This window comes from Lampris incognitus, chromosome 1 (assembly GCF_029633865.1).
Source record: "Lampris incognitus isolate fLamInc1 chromosome 1, fLamInc1.hap2, whole genome shotgun sequence".
NCBI lineage: Eukaryota > Metazoa > Chordata > Actinopteri > Lampriformes > Lampridae > Lampris > Lampris incognitus.
In genome coordinates, this window is record NC_079211.1 from 111299856 (window position 1) to 111323938 (window position 24083).

At 46.0% G+C, this 24083-nt stretch overlaps 1 protein-coding gene across 1 annotated transcript in view; it reads left to right on the forward strand.

The window, feature by feature from the left end:
• The window catches only part of hs3st1l2 (heparan sulfate (glucosamine) 3-O-sulfotransferase 1-like 2), a 43866-nt gene extending 22237 nt beyond the window's left edge, over positions 1-21629 (forward strand). Inside the window, exons 2-3 of the mRNA XM_056293073.1 lie at positions 16800-17186; positions 20076-21629. Of these exons, the coding sequence (XP_056149048.1) occupies positions 16920-17186; positions 20076-20741 (933 nt within the window). The 5' untranslated portion in view covers positions 16800-16919 and the 3' untranslated portion in view covers positions 20742-21629. The remainder of the gene's footprint in view (positions 1-16799; positions 17187-20075) is intronic.
• The last annotated feature ends 2454 nt before the right edge of the window (positions 21630-24083 follow it).

A 24083-nucleotide genomic window follows, 5' to 3' on the forward strand; every position in this document is an offset into this window, starting at 1 on the left:
AAATCCGGCACAAAAGAGGAGCTGACAATATGGTGGCTGATGCTTTTCCCGTAGGTAAAATGCCTGTCCGGTTACCATACAAAAAGGTGTGAATTTGAAAAACGGCAACTGTTATCCCCATCTATACTTACGAGAAGTAATTAGCAATGGTGTAATTTTTTGTGTGCAATTGCCCTCTTACAGATACAAACGTAGGGTTTGTACTTATGGGAGGGGGTGTTACGGCCCTAGTGCCGTGTGTCTGTAGTTTTCGCTCTCCAGGTGATGCCCCGCCTCCTGTGGAGCTGCTGATTGAGCCCAGGTGACCCCAGTTCCTCATCAGCTGGGTATATAACTTGGAGAGGGACACCCAACAGTGCCAGTGGGCCATTGTTGGTAGCAGTGAGTGGAGAGAGACGGCCCGTGGGCCATTGGTGTCAACCAGAGAGCACGCTCTTGTGTCTATACTCCTTGAGAAGGAGGGTGAAACCGTATTAGTGTTCTTGTTTCTTTCGGTTTGGTTGGATCTAAGTTTGTTTTGTTAATAAATCTGTTTTTACATCTGGTTCCGCCTCCCACCTTTTTCATTCCCCCGGGACACTTTTATTTTCTTTGTTACTTCCCCCTCATCCCCTGGACCTTAACGGGGAACGTAACATATACACACACACACATACAATGTTAAATACACACCCTGAACACACACAATGTTTAATACACACAAACACACACACAATGGTTAATACGCACCCTGAACACAAACATACACACAATGTTTAATACACACACACAGCCAATGTTTAATACACACCCTGAAAACACACAGTTTAATACACACCCTGAACACGCACACACAATGTTTAATACACACACTGAACATACACACACACACACAATGTTTAATACACACACACACACTTTTAATACACACCCTGAACACACACATACACAATGTTTAATACACACACACACGTTTAATACACAACCTGAACACACACACACACACATATACAATGTTTAATACACACCCTGAACACACACACACACACACACACACACACACACACACACACATACAATATTTAATACACATCCTGAACACACACACACACACACACACACACACACACACACAATGTTTAATACACACCCTAAACACAAACATACACACGTTTAATACACACCCTGAACACACACACACACACACAATGTTTAATACACACCCTGAACACACACACAGACAATGTTTAATACACACCCTGAACACACACACACACATACAATGTTTAATACACACCCTGAACACACACACACAATGTTTAATACACACCCTGAACACACACACACATACAATGTTTAATACACACACTGAACACACACACACACACACGTTTAATACACACCCTGAACACTCACACACACAATGTTTAATACACACACTGAACACACACACACTGAACACACACAAACAATGTTTAATACACACACTGAGCACACACGTTTCATACACACACTCAACACACACACACACAATGTTTAATCCACACCCTGAACACACACACACACACACACACACACACACACACACACACTGTTTAATACACACCCTGAACACACACACACACACACACACATACAATGTTTAATACACACCCTGAACACACACACACACACACACACACACAATGTTTAATACACACCCTAAACACAAACATACACACGTTTAATACACACCCTGAACACACACACACACACAATGTTTAACACACACCCTGAACACACACACACAATGTTTAATACACACCCTGAACACACACACACATACAATGTTTAATACACACCCTGAACACACACACACACACACACACACACACACACACACACACACACACACACACACACACACACACAGTTTAATACACACCCTGAACACACACACACACACACACACACACACAATGTCTAATACACACCCTGAACACACACAATGTTTAATACACACCCTGAACACACACACAATGTTTAATACACACCCTGAAAACAAACATACACACCTTTAATACACACCCTGAACACACACACACACACACACAGACAATGTTTAATACACACCCTGAACACACACCCACACACACACACACACACACACACTGTTTAATACACACCCTGAACACACACACACACACACATACAATGTTTAATACACACCCTGAACACACACACACACACACACACACACAATGTTTAATACACACCCTAAACACAAACATACACACGTTTAATACACACCCTGAACACACACACACACACAATGTTTAACACACACCCTGAACACACACACACAATGTTTAATACACACCCTGAACACACACACACATACAATGTTTAATACACACCCTGAACACACACACAAACACACACACACACAGTTTAATACACACCCTGAACACACACACACACACACACACACACAATGTCTAATACACACCCTGAACACACACAGACAATGTTTAATACACACCCTGAACACACACACAATGTTTAATACACACCCTGAACACAAACATACACACCTTTAATACACACCCTGAACACACACACACACACAGACAATGTTTAATACACACACTGAACACACACACACACGATGTTTAATACACACCCTGAACACACACACACACACGTTTAATACACACCCTGAACACACACACACACACACACACACACACACACACACACACACACACACACACACACACACACACACACAATGTTTAATACACACACTGAACACGCACTTACACACAATGTTTAATACACACACTGAACACGCACTTACACACAATGTTTAATTCACACACATACACACACAGACAATGTTTAATACACACACAAATACACACACACAATGTTTAATACACACACTGAACACACACACAATGTTTAATACACACACATACACACAGACAATGTTTAATACACACACAAATACACATACACACAACTCATAAAGTTCCAAACATACAAAACAAACACACACATACACACATCTTGTGAGCCGATGCTCCACACACACACACACACACACACACACACACACACACACACACACACACACATCAGAGATGGAGCACGCGCCTTTTGGTGTTTGACACGATTGACCCAGATCTTCAAGTGCAAATTGTGTGTGTGTGTGTGTGTGTGTGTGTGTGTGTGTGAGTGAGTGAGTGAGTGAGTGTGTGTGTGTGTAAGAGGAGGGGTTGCATGTCTCTGGGAATGTGTGCGGGTGTGAATGAGAAGATTGGCGCGGGTGAGAGAGTGGGTGGGTGGGGGGCGGGGTATGGTCGGGGTACAGAGAGGGAATTTCTCACAGTGTAATTTGAAAGCCAGCGGGGGGTCGGTGGGCAAACGACAGACAGATCTCGCTTACTGTCAGACGGAGCGAGCGAGGGGGAGCAATCCCCTCTCTTATCTCCAGAGCTAGCTGGGCACTTTTCACTTTCTCCATCCTTCTCTCTCTCTCTCTCTCTCTCTCTCTCTCTCTCTCTCTCTCTCTCTCTCTCTCTCTCTCTCTCTCTCTCTCTCTCTCTCTCTCTCTCTCTCTCTCTCTCTCTCTCTCTCTCTCTCTCTCTCTCGTTCTTTCTCCTCCCGATCCACGTGAAGAGAAGATGGGACCTCTCCCTTCAACCTCACTCATGTATCACTGGGGTGGGTGGGCACTGTGCGAGCCAGTGTTGTGGATCCTGGAGGATTTCATGGCATTTGCCAGAGGGCCCCTGCTACTCCATTGGGTTTCCTGTATATGTAGGCAGTGTACACACACACACACACACACACACACACACACACACACACACACACACACACACGCACACTTGGAGATCTTTTGAGTATAACAGTCATCTTCTATTGTGGTGGAGAGGATGAGCAGCTCTTCTGGGACCACGTCTCAGTGCTCCAGCCCACCGTCTCCATCCACATTGTTCACTGTTCCACATATTCTCTGTATGAACAACAGAGGAACGCGGAGGGGAACGCACAAAAAGGGGGCCTTTATCAGAGCATGACCATTTCCTCTCTCTCTCTCTTTCTCCATTCCATCCATCCATTATCCAAACTGCTTATCCTGCTCTCAAGGTTGCGGGGATACTGGAGCCTATCCCAGCAGTCATTGGGCGGCAGGCGGGAAGACACCCTGGACAGGCTGCCAGGCCATGACAATCCATGGTTGTAATGATGCAGTTTTCACCACAGAAGCAGCACTTAGCTAAAATTCACTGCTTTGTGTATAGACTGCACTAATATGCTATAATGATAATAATAATAATGACGATGATGATGATGGATGATGATGATGATGATAATAATAATGATAATAATAATAATAATGGATGCTATAGTAATCCATCCATTATCCAAAGTGCTTATCCTACTCAGGGCCACGGGTGCTATAATAACATTACATCTAAATTCGCTGACATTAAATATGGCATACCTCAGGGCTTGGTTCTTGGCCCTCTATTTTTATCTCTTTATATTTCGCCTCTCTATATTTCGCTCACTCTCCCTGTCTGTGAAATGGCTTCATCTATTTTGATTACAGTCCCCCCCCCCCCTCGGGTTTGTCTCAGATCTCTTCTCTGGGCGGGTGATGAGGATGGGATGAAGAAGACAGGAATAGTCCAGTTTGTTTTTGCATCTGTTGTCCTGTGAGGTGATCGTCTGTGTGGCAGAGAGCGACTTTAACAAACAGCCAAAGGCGGAGGTTAAAATAGAACGACCAAGACGGTCATTATGACCATTTTGGATTTTCAACGTTTAATAACTTTGTGGGGGAAAAAAGATACCGACCTGCCACTCCCTGAAATCTCCTAAAATTGCATGTATTTGCATTTAAAATGAGTTATAAATCAGTTGCACGCAAAACAATGTTATAATAAGATCTACCTAAAACGACCAGGAGCAGTCAAAATGACGATCTCGTAATTTCACGTCAGCATCATGTCAAGTCAAGTCAAGTTTATTTATATAGCACATTTAAAACAATCACAGTTGAACCAAAGTTCTGCACAAGCTTAAAACACAATATAAAATAAGTGACACATATGAACATAAAAATATATGTAAAGAAGACATAATAAAATAAAGAATATAAAATGTAAGCAATAAAACATAAGAGTAAAAGTATATTTCCACAATAAAATCACGATGTCAAGTTCAACTTGAATTGAATGCCAACGAGAAGAGGTCAGTCTTTAACAAAGGTTTAAAAGTCTCTAGGGTCTGAGCAGATCTTATGAGTACTGGTAAGTTGTTCCAGAGATCAGGGCAGCTACTGCAAAGGCTCTGTCGCCCCTGTTCTTAAGCCTGGATCTGGGAACATGTAGGAGCATCTGGTTTGTTGACCTGAGAGCTGTGACTGGTGTATGATGATGTATTAGCGCAGATAAATAAGATGGTGCCGGCCCATTTAAAGACTTAAAAACAAGTAATAAAATCTTAAACTGGATCCTAAAACAGACAAGAAGCCAACGAAGGGAGGCCAGTACAGGCGTTATGTGATCACGTCGTTTCATGTCACTATTTATGACGTGTGTGCTTGCATCATGTCCTGCGTGAAGTTCGTTGCTCTGTCCTAGAAACACACTAGCGTCCTCCAGTGGAAAGAAATAGTCTAAACTTGATTTTTTATTATTGCCAACATGTCTGGTTACAGACGCACCATGACTACCACCGAGGCGTTGCAGTATTTACAGGCGTTGGATAGTGGCCATTTTAAATTGTTTGAAAAATAGTATTAAAGTTGTTAAATGTTAATTCTGGTGTCAGCTAGTTTCATAACAGACACACTAACATATGTAATGCATTAATATCTCAGTTGGGTATTTATCTTGACAGAATACAGAGTTTAAAAACCGTCCGTCAGTTTGACCGCCCACAGTCGTTTTAGGTAGGAGTGAAATCCCGGCCGAGAGACTGATGGTGGAGAAAACGAGTGAGAGGAGGAAGGAAGAGGATCAGAGAGCGAGATGAAGGAGGGAGGGCAAAGAAAGAGGGGCTGTCAAAGAGATACGGATGAAGGGAAAGGAGAACAGAAAGTGTTTTATCTGGCTATCACAGCCATGGCTGTATGGTGAGCTTGGCAACAAAAGCTTTTCATAAGGCTGCCGCCCCCTACCAGGGACAATCTAACACACACACACACACACTCACACGTTCTCCCATTCACACACACACACACACACACACACACACACACACACACACACACACACACACACACACACACACACACACACACACACACACACACACACACACACACACACACACACACACAGCTGTATACACACTATCTGAGTGTCATCACTTCTCACCAGCAGCCCCCTCCCTCCATCTCTCTGTAGGGGATCGTCCCACCGCACCATCAGACACCAGCGCTCATAAAGAGATCGTTAGTTCCAAGGCGCATAGCGCACGCCGACTCACGCTGTGTATGGCACGCGCAAATTAAGCTGAGATATACACACACGAAGATACGTACGCCTACTTACACACACACGCACACAAATACACACATACTAAAACCCGCTGAGACAGACGCTCAACTCTCCAAAACAACCACCAGCATCTGCCTTTCATAATTACTTTCTCTCTCTCTCACGCACTCTCTCACTCTCTTGCTCATTCACTCACAGTTCCTCATGCACTCTCTCACCCACTCACTCTCTCTCTCACTCACTCACTCACACACTCTCTGACACTCTCACTCTCTCTCACACTTTCTCTCACTCACTCTCTCACTCACTCTCGCTCTCTCACGCACTCTCACTCACACTCTCGCTCTCTCACTCACTCTCACACACTCTCACTCACGCACCCGCTCACTCTCTCTCATGCTGTCACACTCACTCACTCTCTCTCTTTTGCTCACTCACTCACGCTCTATCTCTCTCACTCACTCACTCACTCACTCTCTCTCACTCCCTCTCTCTCTCTCTTACACACACACACAAACACACACACACACACACACACACACACACACACACACACACACACACACACACACACACACACAGAGTCTCTCTCACTCCCGCCAGACACTGGAGTGTGTCAGTATGGGGAACTCACGCATCGTTGACAGTCACACCATTGTGTTTTCCTCCTCCATCCATGCTGGCTAATGTGACTCACAAGGGGCGAGAGACACACAAGGCGGTGCAGTGATTCATGTGAGCCTCGCTGAACACGGTTAGCAGGCTAACCTAGCACTCCTATGGCGCCTGTAAAAACCTATTTGGCCATTAAGAGCCCTTAATGAAATCAGCCATTTTGTTTTCATGCGCCGAGTCGGTTTTTACATCATCATCCACACAAAGTAAAGTAAGATTATGTTGACCCTGACATGTGCAGCACGCTCAAACTCAATTCTGCCTCATTTCCAATTCAATTCAATTCAGGCCCCCAACTAGAAAATATACCGAATTAGAAGTTTATTGAATCTGACGAAGCCTATTTCAAGGGAGAGTGAGTAAAGGTGAGCTTGTGTTTTATTTATGAGCAGCTGTGAGGCTGCCGCGGGCCCATTAGCAATGCTGCTGCACTGCTGCGTTAGTCGACAAACCCACATACGCAGGAGGAGATCCAGTCCCAGAGTCAGAGAGAGGCTGAAAATGCAGAGTGACACGGGGGGAATTTAGGCTCGAGGAAGATGAGGACAGCGAGAGAGAGAGAGAGAGAGAGAGAGAGAGAGAGAGAGAGAGAGAGAGAGAGAGAGAGAGAGAGAGAGAGAGCGAGAGAGCGAGAGAGCGAGAGAGCGAGAGAGAGAGCGAGGCCATCTAAACAGATAGAGGTCAGGAGGGGGAGATGGGAGTGCAGCAGGGGAATATTGTGCGGTATCAGGGAGCCGCACGGGACTCATCTAACCACTTAACATATGGCATCTGTCTCACCATGCACGTGGACACACGCACACACACACACATCTTGCACTGGGATATACACACGTGTGTGTATATCCCAGTACACATGCGCACACACGTCTCTCTCTCTCTGTCTGTGTGTGTCTCTCTCTCTGTCTCACTCTCGCTCTCTGTCACACTCTCTCTGTCTCACTCTCTGTCTGTGTGTGTTTCACTCTCTGTCTGTCCATGTGTGTCTCTCTGTCTGCGTGTGTGTCTCTCTCTCTGTCTCACTGTGTGTGTCTCTCTCTCTCTGTCTCCATCTCTCTCTGTCTCTCTGTCTGTGTGTTTCACTCTCTGTCTGTCCGTGTGTGTCTCTCTGTCTGCGTGTGTGTCTCTCTCTGTGTCTCACTGTGTGTGTGTCTCTCTCTCTCTGTCTCTGTGTGTGCGTGTGTGTGTGTGTCTGTCTCTCTGTCTTTGTGTGTGTCTCTCTCACTCTGTCTCACTCTCTGTCTCTGTGCTTGTGTCTCTGTCTCTGTCTCTCTCTCTGTGTGTGCATCTCTCTCTCTCTCTGTCTCTCTCAAAGAGACAAATTTCTCTGTGATTTGCCTCAGTCCAACATGTGATACGTTATGATGACCCTGGCTGCTCTGCATCTCACTCACCCAACCAGACATGCACCAACCACTAAGGAGCATCCGACACCCACACTTGCACCAACCACTAAGCGGCATCCGACAGGTAACACAGTCATAACCTGAACACCACCTGACACATCACAAACTAAACCCACATACACGCTGCACCTCCAGTCATCTGGGGGAGGCAGAGGTTGCAGCAGCTATGGCGTCACTGTCCCCCAGCCAGGGGACCTCAGGTCGCGGGTGCTGCCATCCTCCCTGGAGGTGCAATTAACACACCGACCACGGACTTGACACCAGACAGGGTTCCTGCCTTGAACCACAACTCTGTCGTGCTAATTAATAACCCTGACCGTTTCAGGCACAATAACAACAACAGGAAACGTGTCGGGACAAACAGCAGGGGGGGGGGGTGTCTTTCGGTTGGTGTTTTGACAGTGCTGGCTGCTGCGAGTGTGACACTACCGAGTGCAATTCTCACCTTTGTTTGCTTGGAGAAGAAGTGTGTATGGCAGACGGCTTGGCCTCGAGTAGCGAACTGGGTGGGTTTGTGCAGATGCAGAAGGTGGGCTTGATTGACCTCGGAAGAGGTTGAGGAGCACGACAGATCTCCTCCAACAGAGTCTTGTATCACGTGCACACAGCTGCATGCAGCAGCTGGAGACGACAACCGCCGCCTTCTTCCGCTGCGGCTGATCCGCTGAATCTGCTGCAGCGATTCAGATGAACTGCCTCGCTCCGAAGACACGCTGACGGGGGTGGGCAGAGGACGATGTTATTGGTTTACGGCCGGGATTCCCCTCTTACCTAAAACGACCACGGGCGGTCAAAATGATCGCCGGTTTTTAAACTCTATATTCTGAGATAAATACCCAGTTGAGATATTCATGTACTGCATATGTTAGTGTGTCTGTTAGGAAACGACTGACACAAAAATTAACATTTTAACAACTTTGACACTAAATGCCAAACAATTTTAAAACACAAACAGTACTTGAACGTGAATATTTAAAGTGACAAAGTAACAATAACACAATGAAAAAAGGCAAACCTGGAAAACAAAACGTTGCTAATCTACGAAAAATAACAAGGCCCATAAAAAGTTAAGTTGAAAAAAAAAACATTGAAACAGTCCCAAACAGCATAAATCCCACCACATGCATGCACTTCTGACACGCAGGGGGAAGCTCCTCCACTACCACAGTTCGGGGTCACAGGCAACGCAAACCACGCCTCTTCCGCTCACATTTGCCACACACAGGTTTGTGGCATTTAGAGCAGATTTTAAAGTTTTTGTTCTGTTTGCAGCCTCCCCGAACCCGGCACTGCCTCCGCCTCGGTGTCTGCTGCGGTGCTGTGACCTTCAGCTGCTGACTGGGACCTTGTGCCAACTTCCATCCATCCATCATCCAAACCGCTCATCCTGCTTTCAGGGTCGCGGGGATGCTGGAGCCTATCCCAGCAGCAGCCATTGGGCGGCAGGTGGGGAGACACCCTGGACAGGCCGCCAGGCCATCACAGGGCCCACACACTCACACCTAGGGACAATTTAGTATGGCTGATTCACCTGACCTACATGTCTTTGCAAACTCCAAACAGAGGATGACCCCCAAGGCTAGACTACCCCGAGGCTCGAACCCAGGACCTTCTTGCTGTGAGGGGACTGCGCTAACCACTGCACCACCGTGCTGCCCCCTTGTGCCAACTTCCCCTTCATAAACTCCACTCTCAATTCCTCCGCCAGTAGATGCAGGAAGTTCCTCCGGGTTATGTTGGCATCGATGCACTCCTTGTACAGGATGTGGGCATTGATCCCAGCCAGGTCCAAGACATTGTAGGACACCGCTACCGGCCATCTGCACGTACCAATTTTCACCGAATACATGCGTACCATCTGATCCAAGATGTCCACGCCATACTTGGTGTTATTGTAGTACGTGACAGACTCTGGCTTTGAATTCGGCCCATCCATGATGCCCATGATTGTGTGAATGTAGCTCAACATGCACACATTCTTATTTGGCCTCCCCTGGTAGATGATGAGAGTAACGTCGCCACATTTCAGCACCTTGGTGCTGAATGGCTCTGCCTTCACTTTTGCGGAGGGGGGCATCTCCCGCTTGCTTTTCCCCAGGGTGCCAATGAGGCTGGTCTTCTTTTTCTGTAAGATGTTGGTCAGCCTCAGAGATGTGAAAAATTTGTCTGTTGTGATGTTTCTCCCCTTCTCCAGGTATGGAGGTGCCAGAGACAACACCTCACTCTCTCCTAAGAGCAGACCTGTTCTCCATGTCTCATCTCTGCCCAGATAAGGAGCCCTGTTTAGCATGTACTTGCTGTTTACATCAGCAGCCAGCCAGAATTTAATGCCAAATTTGTCTGGCTTATTGCCCACGTACTGCTGCAATTTACATCGGGCCTTGGTGGACAACAGCTGCTCATCTATTGTGATGTCGGCACCAGGCTCGTAGCAGGCTATGCAGTTCTCTGCAAACCTGTTCCAGGTGGCCGACATCAGAGCGAACTTGTCATGCTGCAGACGTACACGCCGGGTCTACTTTTCGTCAAATCGCAGGAAACCGCATGATCTCCCTGAAGCGGTTCCTGAACATGGTTTCCCAGAAAAATGGTACGGCCCATTTTTTCGGACCACAGATGGGCCAACTCCACGCCTTTTGACAGTGTGCCCCGGATGAAAAGCATGGCGAGAAAAGCTTCCATTTCATACAGTCAGGTCCCATGAGCCATCGCCAAGCTGCCGACGTGCCTCGGCTACAGTGCACGCCACGATGGAAGCCAGCATGTCACTGTCAGCTAGACACATGAAGGAGGTGAACCATCAATGTTGTGCCGTGGGTGATCACATTGTGGGTCTTACTTTTGTCAAGACGATCAGTTGGAAGGAAGAATTTCCACACCGTCCAGTCTTTCCCCTCTTCCAGCTCCATCAGCCGTGGGCAGGACATCTGTGTCTGTAGTCTCCGGTGGAAGCACAGACGTCCTTTTCCACGGTGGAGACTAGGGCTGCCCAATTAATCGAGTATTAATCGCGATCACGATTTTGGCTTCCCACAATTAAATGAACACGATCGACCGCGATATTGACGTTTAAAATACGTGCTCCGCTCGTGGAACTCTCCGCTGTATATCAAATCAAGCTCTTCCTAAGCTAACTGCCCGACCAATCACAGCTGTTCCCTTTAAGCGCTAACCCTGCAGCGGTAGCCTGTGCAAAAAAATGACTGGTTGTTGCGGCTGCAGTCCAGAGTAGACGAGTAAGGGCGAAACGAATATCACGTCTGGAGCAGAAGGCGACGAGCTAGTCCCTTGGATTTAGGGCAAGTGATGTCAAACCAAGAACAAGTCATATGCAGAGTGCCGTAGAACTGTGTGAAATAACCAATGCAAGTTCATCCCATCTGGCCAAAGACGTGTGTTCAGTAAACACTGTGAGCAACGAAGGCGTCAGGGAAATGGTCAACACGCTGGACAAAAGATTTGTGATCCCCTCATGCGATTATTTTCCCAAAGTGGCCTTACCTGGGCTGTATGCAAAACGTCGAGAGGAAATAGGGAGGGACGTCACAGCCGCCGGGTACTTGGCGACTACCACTGACCTACGGGTTGTCTACCAACATGGGATCTCCGGTTCGAATCCCCGTGTTACCCCCGGCTCGGTCGAACGTCCCTGCAGACACCGTGTCTGCGGGTGGGAAGCCGGATGTGGGATAATTGGCTATGTACAACTGGGGAGGGGGGAAAAATAAAATATATATATATATAAACAAAAAAAGTGACCTATGGTCAAGCAGAACAATGTAGCCGTACTTGAGCCTGACAAGAGAATTATTGTAAAAGAAAATATATTTTGTCCCTAAAATCAATGAATAATCGTGATCTCAATACAGATGATTATCATTTTAGCCATACCCGTGCAGCCCTAGTGGAGACTCGCACTCATCCGCGGATGAGGACGACCTGTTTTCCTCCGCCCAGTCATGGTCGCCATCACTCCCAACCTCCGACAGCTCGCCTGCATCGGAGTCGCCGCTGTCCAACGCCTGTAAATACTGCGGCGCCTCGGCGGTAGTAATGGTGCGTCTGAACTGGGCTGTACCCAGACATCTTGGAAATAATTAAAATATAGTATATCAAAAAAATACATATTTATTTATTTATTTATTTTTACGTATTACTCTACACCGGGGAACGCTAGCGTGTTTCTACGAAAGCGCAATGAATGTCGCGAAGGAAATGATGCGCCTGTAACGGGGGCAGTCCTATGCTGTTCTATGCTGGTCAGCCTGCTGCACGCCCGTCACTCTCATCATTAGCTCTGCGTTGTGTTCTAGTTGGGTGGGGCCCCAGGTGTTGTTGGGGGGGGGCCCTCAGTCTCTCATCATCATCATCATCATCATGATCAAGGAAGGAGGGGGGACACACAGGCCTCTATTTGGCCCACCTTGCCATTTATTTTCTGTACGAAATCACAGGAAAGAAAAGGAAATAGAATGTTGTCTGTCTCATAACATAGCTATAGGACAGTCACCTCTCAGCTCTATAGCCAGCGCGAGCTGAATTCTTCTTTCCTTGCGGTTTCAAATCCTTCGACAACCGTCCAGTCCTCCAGCGGGAGCGGTGTTTCTTACGGACGTGGGGGTTGAAGCTCAACCACTGCCCGGACTTCACTCGTGTGCATTAGAAGGAGAAACCGTCCACGGGACTCCGATGTAAGAAAGGATAAAACAAGTATTTTATCCCACAGCTTGCAGTATCTTCTTACAGGGATACTCAAGGTTACGTTCTCCTCAACCAGCAAAACTGTGCTACGGTAAGAAACACGCGTGGCTCGGCTCGGTCGCTGCTTGAGACTCCCTCCACAAAACAAAAATGGCCTCTCCCGCGTTCCCTCTTCCGTGTACCCACAAGACCTCGCTCTTAAAGCGACAGTAAAGGTATATGACGGTCGTTATAAAACATACATAAAAGTAAATAATGACATAAAATAAAATGTAGTAAACACAAATAACAGCACACAGACAGGATTTGGTGATATTTCGTACTCAAACAAAATAAAATAAAAACATTAATTTTAACCTGGTTACACGCCAATACACGTCATAAATAGTGGACAACCGAACATGACGTGCAAATGACGCACGGTCATTTTGACCGGTCATTGTCGGGGTTTTTTTTGTAGTTGACGTAAAACTGACTTTAATGCAAATATATGCAAATTTAGGATCATTCGGGGAGCGGCAGGTCTGTATCTTTTTTTCCCCTCTCACAAAGTTATTAAACTTTGAAAATCCAAAACGGTCATAATGACCATCTCGGTGGGTCTAGTGTTGACTTTTTGTGTCTGGCTACCACTAATAGGTCAAATATGTACATGGCCCGACTAGCACAGGCATGCCTGTAGGGGTCTAGCCTGTGAAGCTTAGCGAGTCCTTTATGCTTTCTAAGACTTTTAGAACCAAGTGTGAGACACTCTCACAAGTCTTTTCTCTATCAGCTTTGTTGTGTTTAAGTCCCAGTGCCAGACCCAGTACATGACCCTGCAAAGATATGGATTCATGTGGCAATACCTGTTCTATGACTCCACCACGATGCTCTCAGAGATCTTAAACTTGGTCACAGGTTGGTCCTCTGCCCCAAATAGCATCCGGATGTGGGCCACTTCAGGCACTGATGGCCTTCGTCTGGTCCTGACAAAATGGATGTGGGCCTGAAGTGGCCCACATGTATAATGGAAAATATGGCCCAAATATGCCAAATCAAATGTGGGCCTTTTTTGGCAAAGATGCGGTGCTCTCGGCACATGTAATCTGGATGTGACCCTGAAGTGGCCCGTGTGGTAAATGGTGAATACGGCCCAAATATCACAAAACAAATATGGGCCACCTTTGGCAAATATTTGACACACGCAGCATTGTCATGTCTTGGTTCTCGCCCAGATCTGGCAAACAGGAGTGGACTTCCCAAGTGCCATCATTCCACGCGGTATGTGGGGCGGATGAAAGTCGGGTATTGGACAAGTCTGGGCCACAGCAATTTTGCTATCTGGGGTGTGTTTTTGTGTTTAATAAAGACTTTATTTGACAGCTGAGAGAAGTGAGCTGAGAAGTCAGCTCTGAGGATGTCTCTGTCTTTCATATGGAGCACACTGGGCAAGCTGAAACTACTCCATTCTGGAGAGACACAACTTAATTTGTAAGATACTAACTTACAAACTAACTTTTTAGTTTGTCAAGACTATAATGGTGCAAAGTGGTACCCAGAGCTTTAGAGTTGACGTCGTCCTGAAAATTCATAGGGGATAACACCTTGTACATTTTAGGCCATGTATGCTACCCCCAGCCAAAATAAATAAATAATAACATAAATACATAAGTTAAAAGGAAACTGAGAATAAAAGCATCCCCAAAAAGGACCGGAACATAAACTGACAACAATGGCATTTGGGCGGCACAGTGGTCCAGTGGTTAGCGCTGTCACTACACAGCAAGAAGGTCCTGGGTTCAAACCCCGGGGTTGTCCAACCTTGAGGGGTCATCCCAGGTCGTCCTGTGTGGAGTTTGCATGTTCCCCCCGTGTCGGCTGTGGGTTTTCTCCGGGTGTTCCGGTTTCCCCCACCATCAAAAAGACATGCATGTTAGGGTTAATACTCCTGTCTGTGCCCCTGACTGAGGCATGGCAAGAAGAACTGGAGTTGGTCCCCGGGTGCTACACGGTGGCTGCCCACGGCTCCTAGCTACACAGCTAGGATGGGTTAAATGCGGAGATGAATTTCCCCACAGGTATCAATAAAGTATATCAAAATCACACAAAAAAAATTGTATGCATCGATCAAGCCTTTAAACCTTTATGTTTTTCATTCCCACCAAAAACAGATCTGCCACAGCAAAATCTCATTACATCTCGTCAAGTGCACGTGTTCGATGATATCTGGTGACGTGCTTAAAAGAAAAATAATTTTTTTTAAGATCAGTTAACTTACCACAGACCCTGGGGCAAGACCTGAATGCACTTTCCCACTTCAAAAACTGAGTCAAAAAAGTACCCCACAGACTGCTGATGAAAACCAGTGTGGATTCAAGACTTCACCACATTTAAATGATGAAGTTCCGTGTCTAATCTTCTACTTTGTAAAAGTACTTTGAGATGAACTTGGACAGGTTTAATGTCCCCTGGGAGACCTAAACCTTATGACTGCATGAATTTTCAATACACTTCTCTCTGTGCTTTTAGATTAATATTTTAATGTCTCTTTGCCGTAATCATACCAGTGCCCTATATTCTTGGCTGATACTGATATTGCATAGACTTGCGCGGACTTAGTAAATACTGTATTAAAATGAAGAGCTCTCTCAAATGCTGGGATTATGAAATAGTCCAGGAAGCAAATGTGTGCATAGAGGGAGTAGCCATCCAAGATGAAAAGAAATACTTAGTTCCTACAGCTTTAATCCAAGTTGTGCCGACAGTGCATCATCTTGCCCAAAAGAGTACGGATTTTTAATAGCGCTTGGGGGATTTTTATACTTTCTTTAGTTGCCCAGACACTGTTTCTATACTCCACAAGTGTGTACATTTTGAGGAGGCTGCTTGGTGCATTAGAAACGTTTTGAGAGGTTTGAGAATGATGCATGACATGTACAGTCATATGCAATGGTCGTAGGCAGCAAGGAAAAAACTAGAAGAAAAGAAGTTGTGCTGTAGGTTTTGACTGGCTGTTTTTCTCAACAAACTGTCATTGCCTATGACTGATTTACAATTGAACTTTGCTAGTTTTGTTTTAAAGAGTAACTAAACCCTAGACCATTACAGTGTCTCTGCTGGCATCCACGGGTTAAAAACTATGTAAAGGTTAAAAACAAAGCAGGCTGGTCTTGGTACTCTGTGGTGTAAGCATAGCAGGATAAACACAGCTGCAAATAATACCATTAATAATGGATGTTTTATTTAGGTGTACCAGCACACCTATCAGCATTGACAGACAGACAGATGGCACCAGCATTAACAATGGTCAGTAGTACTGTCAGTGCTGCTTTTTTGGTTCGCCTACATCCAAAAGATCCATCAGTGTTGTTATCTGCAGCTGTGTTCATCCTGCTATGCGGGCCAAGTCCAGCCTGCCATGTTTTTAAACTTTACATGGTTCTTCACCTAAAATTGTCAGCAAACTCATTTCAGTGGTGTAGGGTTTAGTTACTCTGGACACTTTCAGCTAATACACCAGTAGATAAATTTTTTTTTTTTTTATCTGCACCCACAGGCTGTCTGAAGACCCCCCTCCACCCTGCCTGGCTCTCGCTGTCTGTTAAGCAAAAGTCTCTGCACATCTGGGAGTTACACGTACATGTGTGTGTGCTGTATTCTTTGACCAGAGGCCGTCATGCTTTGGACAGTGCTGCTGGCGCTGCTGGTTCTCCTCTTGCTGCAGACTCAGCTGTATGTGTGCTTACGGGAGTTACGCGCTGGGGGATCTGGCTCTCCATACCGCTCACCGACACGGTCATCTTCTTCCTCCTCCTCCCCTTCCTTGAATGCCACCCAGCAGCGGCTACCTGGCGCCATTATTATTGGTGTCCGTAAAGGTGGCACAAGGGCTCTTTTGGAGATGCTCAATCTGCACCCAGATGTAGAAGTGGCAAAAGCTGAGGTAAAACACAACAGTTCATTCATACCATTGTTTTCCTGTTTTGTTGTTGTTTTTTTCCTTGTTCTCCATCTCTGTACATTTGTTCGATTTTCCATGAGATGGTAAAGCATAGCAACATATGCTTTGTACACTCATAATAAATGTTTTAAATAAGGATTTCATGCATGATTGTCTGAACTATCCACATAATGGCACTACAATTGATACTGAAAAATTGTAAGGCTGTATTTCCCATACTGTATCGCCAGTTGACGCAACATGTGGTACACACATTGTCCTGAGTGTATACTACAAATTTGCCAATTGGACCACCAAAGTCTGCCACGAATTTTTTTCCCCTGTGTGCTAATTTGCACAATTTGGGGGAAAAAATCCCTAAGGCTTTTTAAGTTTTCCACCTACCAACACCAAATTTGGTACATAGGTAGAGGTTTTTAACTATTTTCAAGCCAATATGAATAAATGATATGAACACCATAAGTGAACAAACTATCCAGTGGGCAGGGCAGACCACAAAACCAGCTACAACTCGCATATCGTTGCTGCAATCAAAAAACTTTGATTACTTGTTAAACAAAGGATAACAAGCATCTCCGCAGTGGCAGTTTCTAATCTTTCACTAGGGGGTGATATGAAGGCTGAAAAACTGTATCTCCTTATCTAATTAACCAAATCTCGTGAAAACTTTATACACTTGCTCAGTGGAAAAGAAATATTAAAAATCCAAAGTTAGGTCAACATTATTTCCAGTGGGCGTGGCCTATGACATTTTAGCTTATAACTTGGCTTGTGATGAGATGATTGCTACGAAACTAGCTGATCACCTCAGTTGCCCAATTTGGAAAAGTCATACTAAATTTTATTCCAATTGGAGGAGGTAAGGCTGAATGGCAATGACAGTAATGATATATCTCATAGATGTCCATTGTATTTATAACCCAGTCACTTACGTAAAAAAGTGGTAATTTCAATGTTTATATGTATTTAATAATGAAAGATTTCATACTTCACATGTTAATTTATACATTGATGTCAATAAACCTCATGGGCCCAGTTTGCAACCATTTTGTGCCAAACCGTACACAGATGGAAATGCTATTGCCTTTCCATGCTCAGAATTGTTCTGTGGATGTGGATAAGAGTCTTTAGTTTATTTAACTATACCTGGTACCAGCTGTATTTAACAATATGAAAGTTGACAGCCAATGAATTTCAGATTAGCCATAGCTTTTTTTAATAGTCATTACTCAATGACCAACCCTCCATCCATTATCCAAACCGCTTATCCTTACTTAGGGTCGTGGATGCTGGAGCGCATCCCAGCAGTCATTGGGCGGCAGGCAGGGAGACACCCTGGACAGGCTGCCAGGCCATCACAGGGCCAACACACACACACACACACACACACACACACACGTACACACATATTCACACCTAGGCACAATTTAGTACAGCCGATTCACCTGACCTACATGTCTTTGGACTGTGGGAGGAAACCAGAGCACCCGGAGGAAACCCACGCAGACACGGGGAGAACATGCAGACTCCACACAGAGGATGACCTGGAACGACCCCCAAGGTTGGACTACCCTGGGGCGTGAACCCAGGATCTTCTTGGTGTGAGGCAACCATGCTAACCACTGCGCCACCGTGCTGCCCTTCAATGGCCAACCATCACTTTCAAAATATTCAGACATGGTTATGAGTAGTACAAAAGCACTTTTTGCCCTTAATGGGCTTAAACCTCCATATTTCAAATTGGAATGGCTAGGGGCTGGAGTGCATCCCAGCAAGTACTGTGTGCAGTATCTGGATATGCACACCATGGCAAAGGTATAGCCAACCATATCATACACTGGTGGATTTAGGCATGGCCAGCCACCCAGAAAGGCATCTTGCCGGGGGTGGCACGGGGCACCTGCACAAAAAAAAAAAATCAGAATGGAGACATTAGCGTGATCGGTTTTCTATGGCTCATGTCACCATGTGGGTCAATTAACCTTTTCGGAGTGGGCATCCTGATTCTAGTTTGTGAGCTAGGCAGCCTACTACCTGGGAAGGCGCAAACATCCCACTAAGACATCTAAAAGAAATCTAAACGTTATAACAGGTCAAAAAGTGAAATTCTAGTAGACATCTCAATCTCTTAGCCAGAGAGCTAATTAGCTGCTGCTAAAACAAAAGCAATTGAAAGAACTAAAGCACAAAATATGGACTTGTATTGAGTAATAAGTATTTATGTAAAGGGCAGCACGGTGGCGCAGTGGTTAGCGCAGTCGCCTCACAGCAAGAAGGTCCTGGGTTCGAGCCCTGGGGTAGTCCAACCTTGGGGGTCATCCCGGGTCGTCCTCTGTGTGGAGTTTGCATGTTTTCCCTGTGTCTGTGTGGGTTTCCTTCGGGTGCTTCAGTTTCCTCCCACAGTCCAAAGACATGTAGGTCAGATGAATCAGCTGTACTAAATTGTCTCTAGGTATGAATATTTGTGTGTGTGTGTGTGTGTGTGTGTGTGTGTGTGTGTGTGTGTGTGTGTGTGTGTGTGTGTGTGTGTGTGTGTGTGAGAGCCCTGTGTGATGGCGTGGCAGCCTGTCCAGGATGTCTCCCCGCCTGCTGCCCAATGACTGCTGGGATAGGCTCCAGCATCCCTGTGACCCTGAGCACAGGATAAGCGGTTTGGATAATGATCTGAAAGTGGGCTACGTATAGCCGGCAATATTGTGAGCACATAGCCTGTACATTGAAGTTGGGTCTGGTGTTCACAGGAATGGTACTCATTACTTGTTGTTTCAGCTTATGATAATTAGCCATGAAAATTAACTGTTGGTCAGAAAAAAAGATGAAAGTGCACTTTTTCCATTGTCAACAACATAACATCTTCCTCTCGCTCATCAGGTGCACTTCTTTAATGTGGAAGATCACTACCAGCGGGGATTAACTTGGTACCGTGCCCAGATGCCCTTCACTCTGCCGAGTCAAGTGACGGTGGAAAAGACCCCTGGCTACTTCGCCGCTCCCCACGTCCCTGCACGGATCTGGGACATGAACCCTTCGGTTCGCCTACTGCTCATCGTCCGTGACCCTGCCGAGAGGCTGGTCTCAGACTACACCCAGGTCCTCCACAACCGCCTAACCCAACACAAGTCCTACCAGCCTCTGGAGGAGCTCCTCCTCCGCAAGGGCCGCATCGACCCCTGCTACAAAGCGCTGCAGAGAAGCCTGTACCACCAGCACCTGGCGCGCTGGCTGGAGGTCTTCCCCAGGGAACAGATCCATGTGGTGGATGGGGACGCGCTGATCCGAGACCCATTCCCGGAGCTACGAAAGGCAGAGAGGTTCCTGGATCTGCCACCCTGGATCAGCCCCAACAACTTTTACTATAACACCACCAAGGGCTTTTACTGCCTCCTATCTGCCGGGCATGATAAGTGCTTAGACGAGTCCAAGGGCAGGCTGCATGCACCGCTCAGCACCCAGGCCTTTAGGAAGTTGTGCCACTACTTCAGGGAACCTAACAAACTGTTTTTTGACATGGTGGGCAGGTCCTTTTCCTGGTGCTGACTGGATGTGAAACATGGAATTGAGTGGATGGGAGGTGTTGGCCGAGGTGAACGCCTTTCCTGAATGACACCAACACAGAGGGCTCAAGGCCGGGAGAGAGAGGCTGCCGAGTACGGAACACTTTTACATGTGCGTCATCGTTGGGTTGGTGGTTAGACCAAATCAAAGGATATCCATCATCGGCAATGCAGTCTCAGGCATGAATGTGGTTGATGAAAAAATCCCAAGGGGGACAGAGTCCAAACGCTTGGGTTCCTCAATATTTGTAGAGTTGTCAATGTGCAAGCTTCTGGCCAGTACAGACCCTCACAACAAACATACCGGTGCCTCGGTGGACAACTGAAAAGTACGGCTGACCCTGATACGAAAGGTGGCTTTGAAGCAACATCTGTGCTACTCCTGTGCCACATACACGTCTTAAACAATCAGAAGAAAAATGAAAAAAGAACTTTTTGTTGGCATTAGGACACTGAAGTAGAAAAAGAGGAACGGCCGATGCGAGATCCGATGACTTGTTGCACTATGAACTTCATGCTTAACAGCACAGAAGGTCAATCCATGTCCACTGCCACCATACGTATATGAATGATCTCCTACAGGAACCAACCCTGACATCAACTGGTTAACTACTGTTAGAATAAGCATGTTAGGAAAAAAAATGCTTTTGTTATGCTTGGTCATCCTAGTTCCTCTTTTTGTTGTTCACCTAGCCTGATATTTGCTGATATTTCAGATGTTTGATAGAAATCTTTTTTTTTTTTTGGTCTACTGAAATAAGCTACTTTAAAAACTTGTTTTTTTTTGTTGGTTTTACTTTACATCAAAGATACATGTGAAATACTGCTGGTGTGTTTTCTAAGATTTCCTTCAAATAAATGTCCTCCGACTGTGCAGAGTAAGACTTGTACGCTAAGGCAGACCTCATTCATGGTGAACCGTTCAGAACACTGGTGATAAAGTAGAAGAATCTTTTCAGGCGTAATCTTATGGCGGGAAAAAGAAAACGGACACTCTTCCAGCTGCACTCAGCTTCTCAGTTCACCCCCCAAGAGCTCCCAGGCAAACTTTAGAGAGACCACATGATGTGAAAAATTTTGTTTCCTCCATGTTTCCCCTTTTGTCTACACCAACTTCTCATTCATCTGTAATTATGTGCCAAACAGTTCACCGTTGGCGGCACGGTGGCGCTGTGGTTAGCGCAGTCACCTCAGAGCAAGGAGGTCCTGGGTTCGAGCCCCGGGGTAGTCCAACCTTGGGGGTCGTCCTGGGTTGTCCTCTGTGTGGAGTTTGCATGTTCTCCCCATGTCTGTGTGGTGGTGCTCCGGGTGCTCCGGTTTCCTCCCACAGTCCAAAGACGTGTAGGTCAGGTGAATCAGCCGTACTAAATTGTCCCTAGGTGTGTGTGTGTGTGTGTGTGTGTGTGTGTGTGTGTGTGTGTGTGTGTGTGTGTGTGTGTGTGTGTGTGTGTGTGTGTGTGTGTGTGTGTGTGTGTGTGTGTGTGTTGGCCCTGTGATGGCCTGGCAGCCTGTCCAGGGTGTCTCCCCGCCTGCCGCCCAGTGACTGCTGGGATAGGCTCCAACATCCCCGTGACCCTGAGAGCAGGATAAGCAGTTCGGATAATGGATGGATGGAACAATTCACAAAAAAACAGTGATGGGCGTCCGGGTGGCGTGGTGGTCTATTCCGTTGCCTGCCAACACGGAGATCACTGCTTGGTCGGGTGGCCCTACAGATACAATTGGCCATGTCTGCCGGTGGGAAGCCGGATGTGGGTATGTGTCCTGGTCGCTGCACTAGCGCCTCCTCTAGTCGGTCTGGGCTCCTGTTGGGGGGGGGCCTGGGGGGAATAGCGTAATCCTCCCACGTGCTACATCCCTCTGGCGAAACTCCTCACTGTCAGGTGAAAAGAAGCGGCTGACAACTCCACATGTATCGGAAGAGGAATGTGGTAGTCAGAAGAGTGAGGTAATTGGCCAAGTACAACTGGGGAAGAAAAAGGGCAAGAAAAAAAAGAAAAAATGTCCAGTTATAATTCGATTTGAATCCCCACCACCACCACCTCATAAAAATCTAAATGCATGCATCCGCTCTCAGCAGTATCAGGGAGGCAGTTTCATCTTCAGCTGCTCACATCCAAAAACACAAATTTCTTTCCCACAAACACTGTGGCTACGAAAACAGTGTATGAAGTCCCATCACTTGGAGTAGGGAGGCATTTTTGAAAATTCTCACCGCTGTGTGACAGACTGCTTTACCAACTATGTACTACTGGTCATGATGGGCTTCACTAGATTTTTTTTTTCCCCTGAAGGAAACAGCAGTCCTGTAGATGTACACTGTAGAATGTTTTAATTCAATCAAATCACCCAAACTCCCCTTGTTAAGTCTGGGCCTGTGTATTGGCGATAATCTGGCTATACGACACACATCACGATACAGGGGTTACTATGCGATATATCGCGATATATTGCGATGCTGTAAGAAAGGCGATATATTGCAGTTTCATAGGCCTGTGTTCTTTGTGCTTACGCTACTTCCTGTCTCAGTTTACATTGTTGCGTTGGAGTGGACAAGTCAAATGGCTGAAGATATATTACAACACTACCATCTAGCGGTCGTGGGGTTACACACAACACAAAATGTTTGTCACGAACCTTTACATGTAAACAATAAAAATCGATATAGTGGTTTTGAGAATCGATACAGTATCACACAAGATAATATCGTGATACACGAGTTTATCGACATTTTCTTACACCCCTGGTTAAATCCCACCCGACTACCTGGCCAGCACAACAGAGAAGTCATAATGAGAAATTGTGTACACAGTCTAACTGAGACACGAGTTATTATTATTAATATTATTATTATTATTGTTGCTGTTGTTGAAAGGACAGGTTTAAGGCTCATATTTGGTTGCCCCAAATGATACCATTGTTGAGTTGTATCTAACAGTGGTCTCGTGTCCAAAATGTCAGAAATGAAGCTGGTGGGTAAAATTACATTACATTACATTACAGTCATTTAGCCGACGCTTTTATCCAAAGCAACTTACAATAAGTGCATTTAACGTAGGAAATCAGGAGAACTACTAGTCATCGGAGGTCATAAGTGCATCTAAACAAGCATATGAGACCAAAGTGCTAAAGTAAAAGTGCAAGAAGGAGATTTTTTTTTTTAATGAGTGAATACAATAAGTGCTAAGAACAAGTAACAGGGTAGTAGTTCTTAAAGAGGTGAGTTTTCAACCTGCGCCGAAAGATGGGCAGCGACTCCGCTGTCCTGACATCAGTAGGGAGTTCAGTCCACCACTGTGGGGCCAGGACAGAAAAGAGCCGGGAC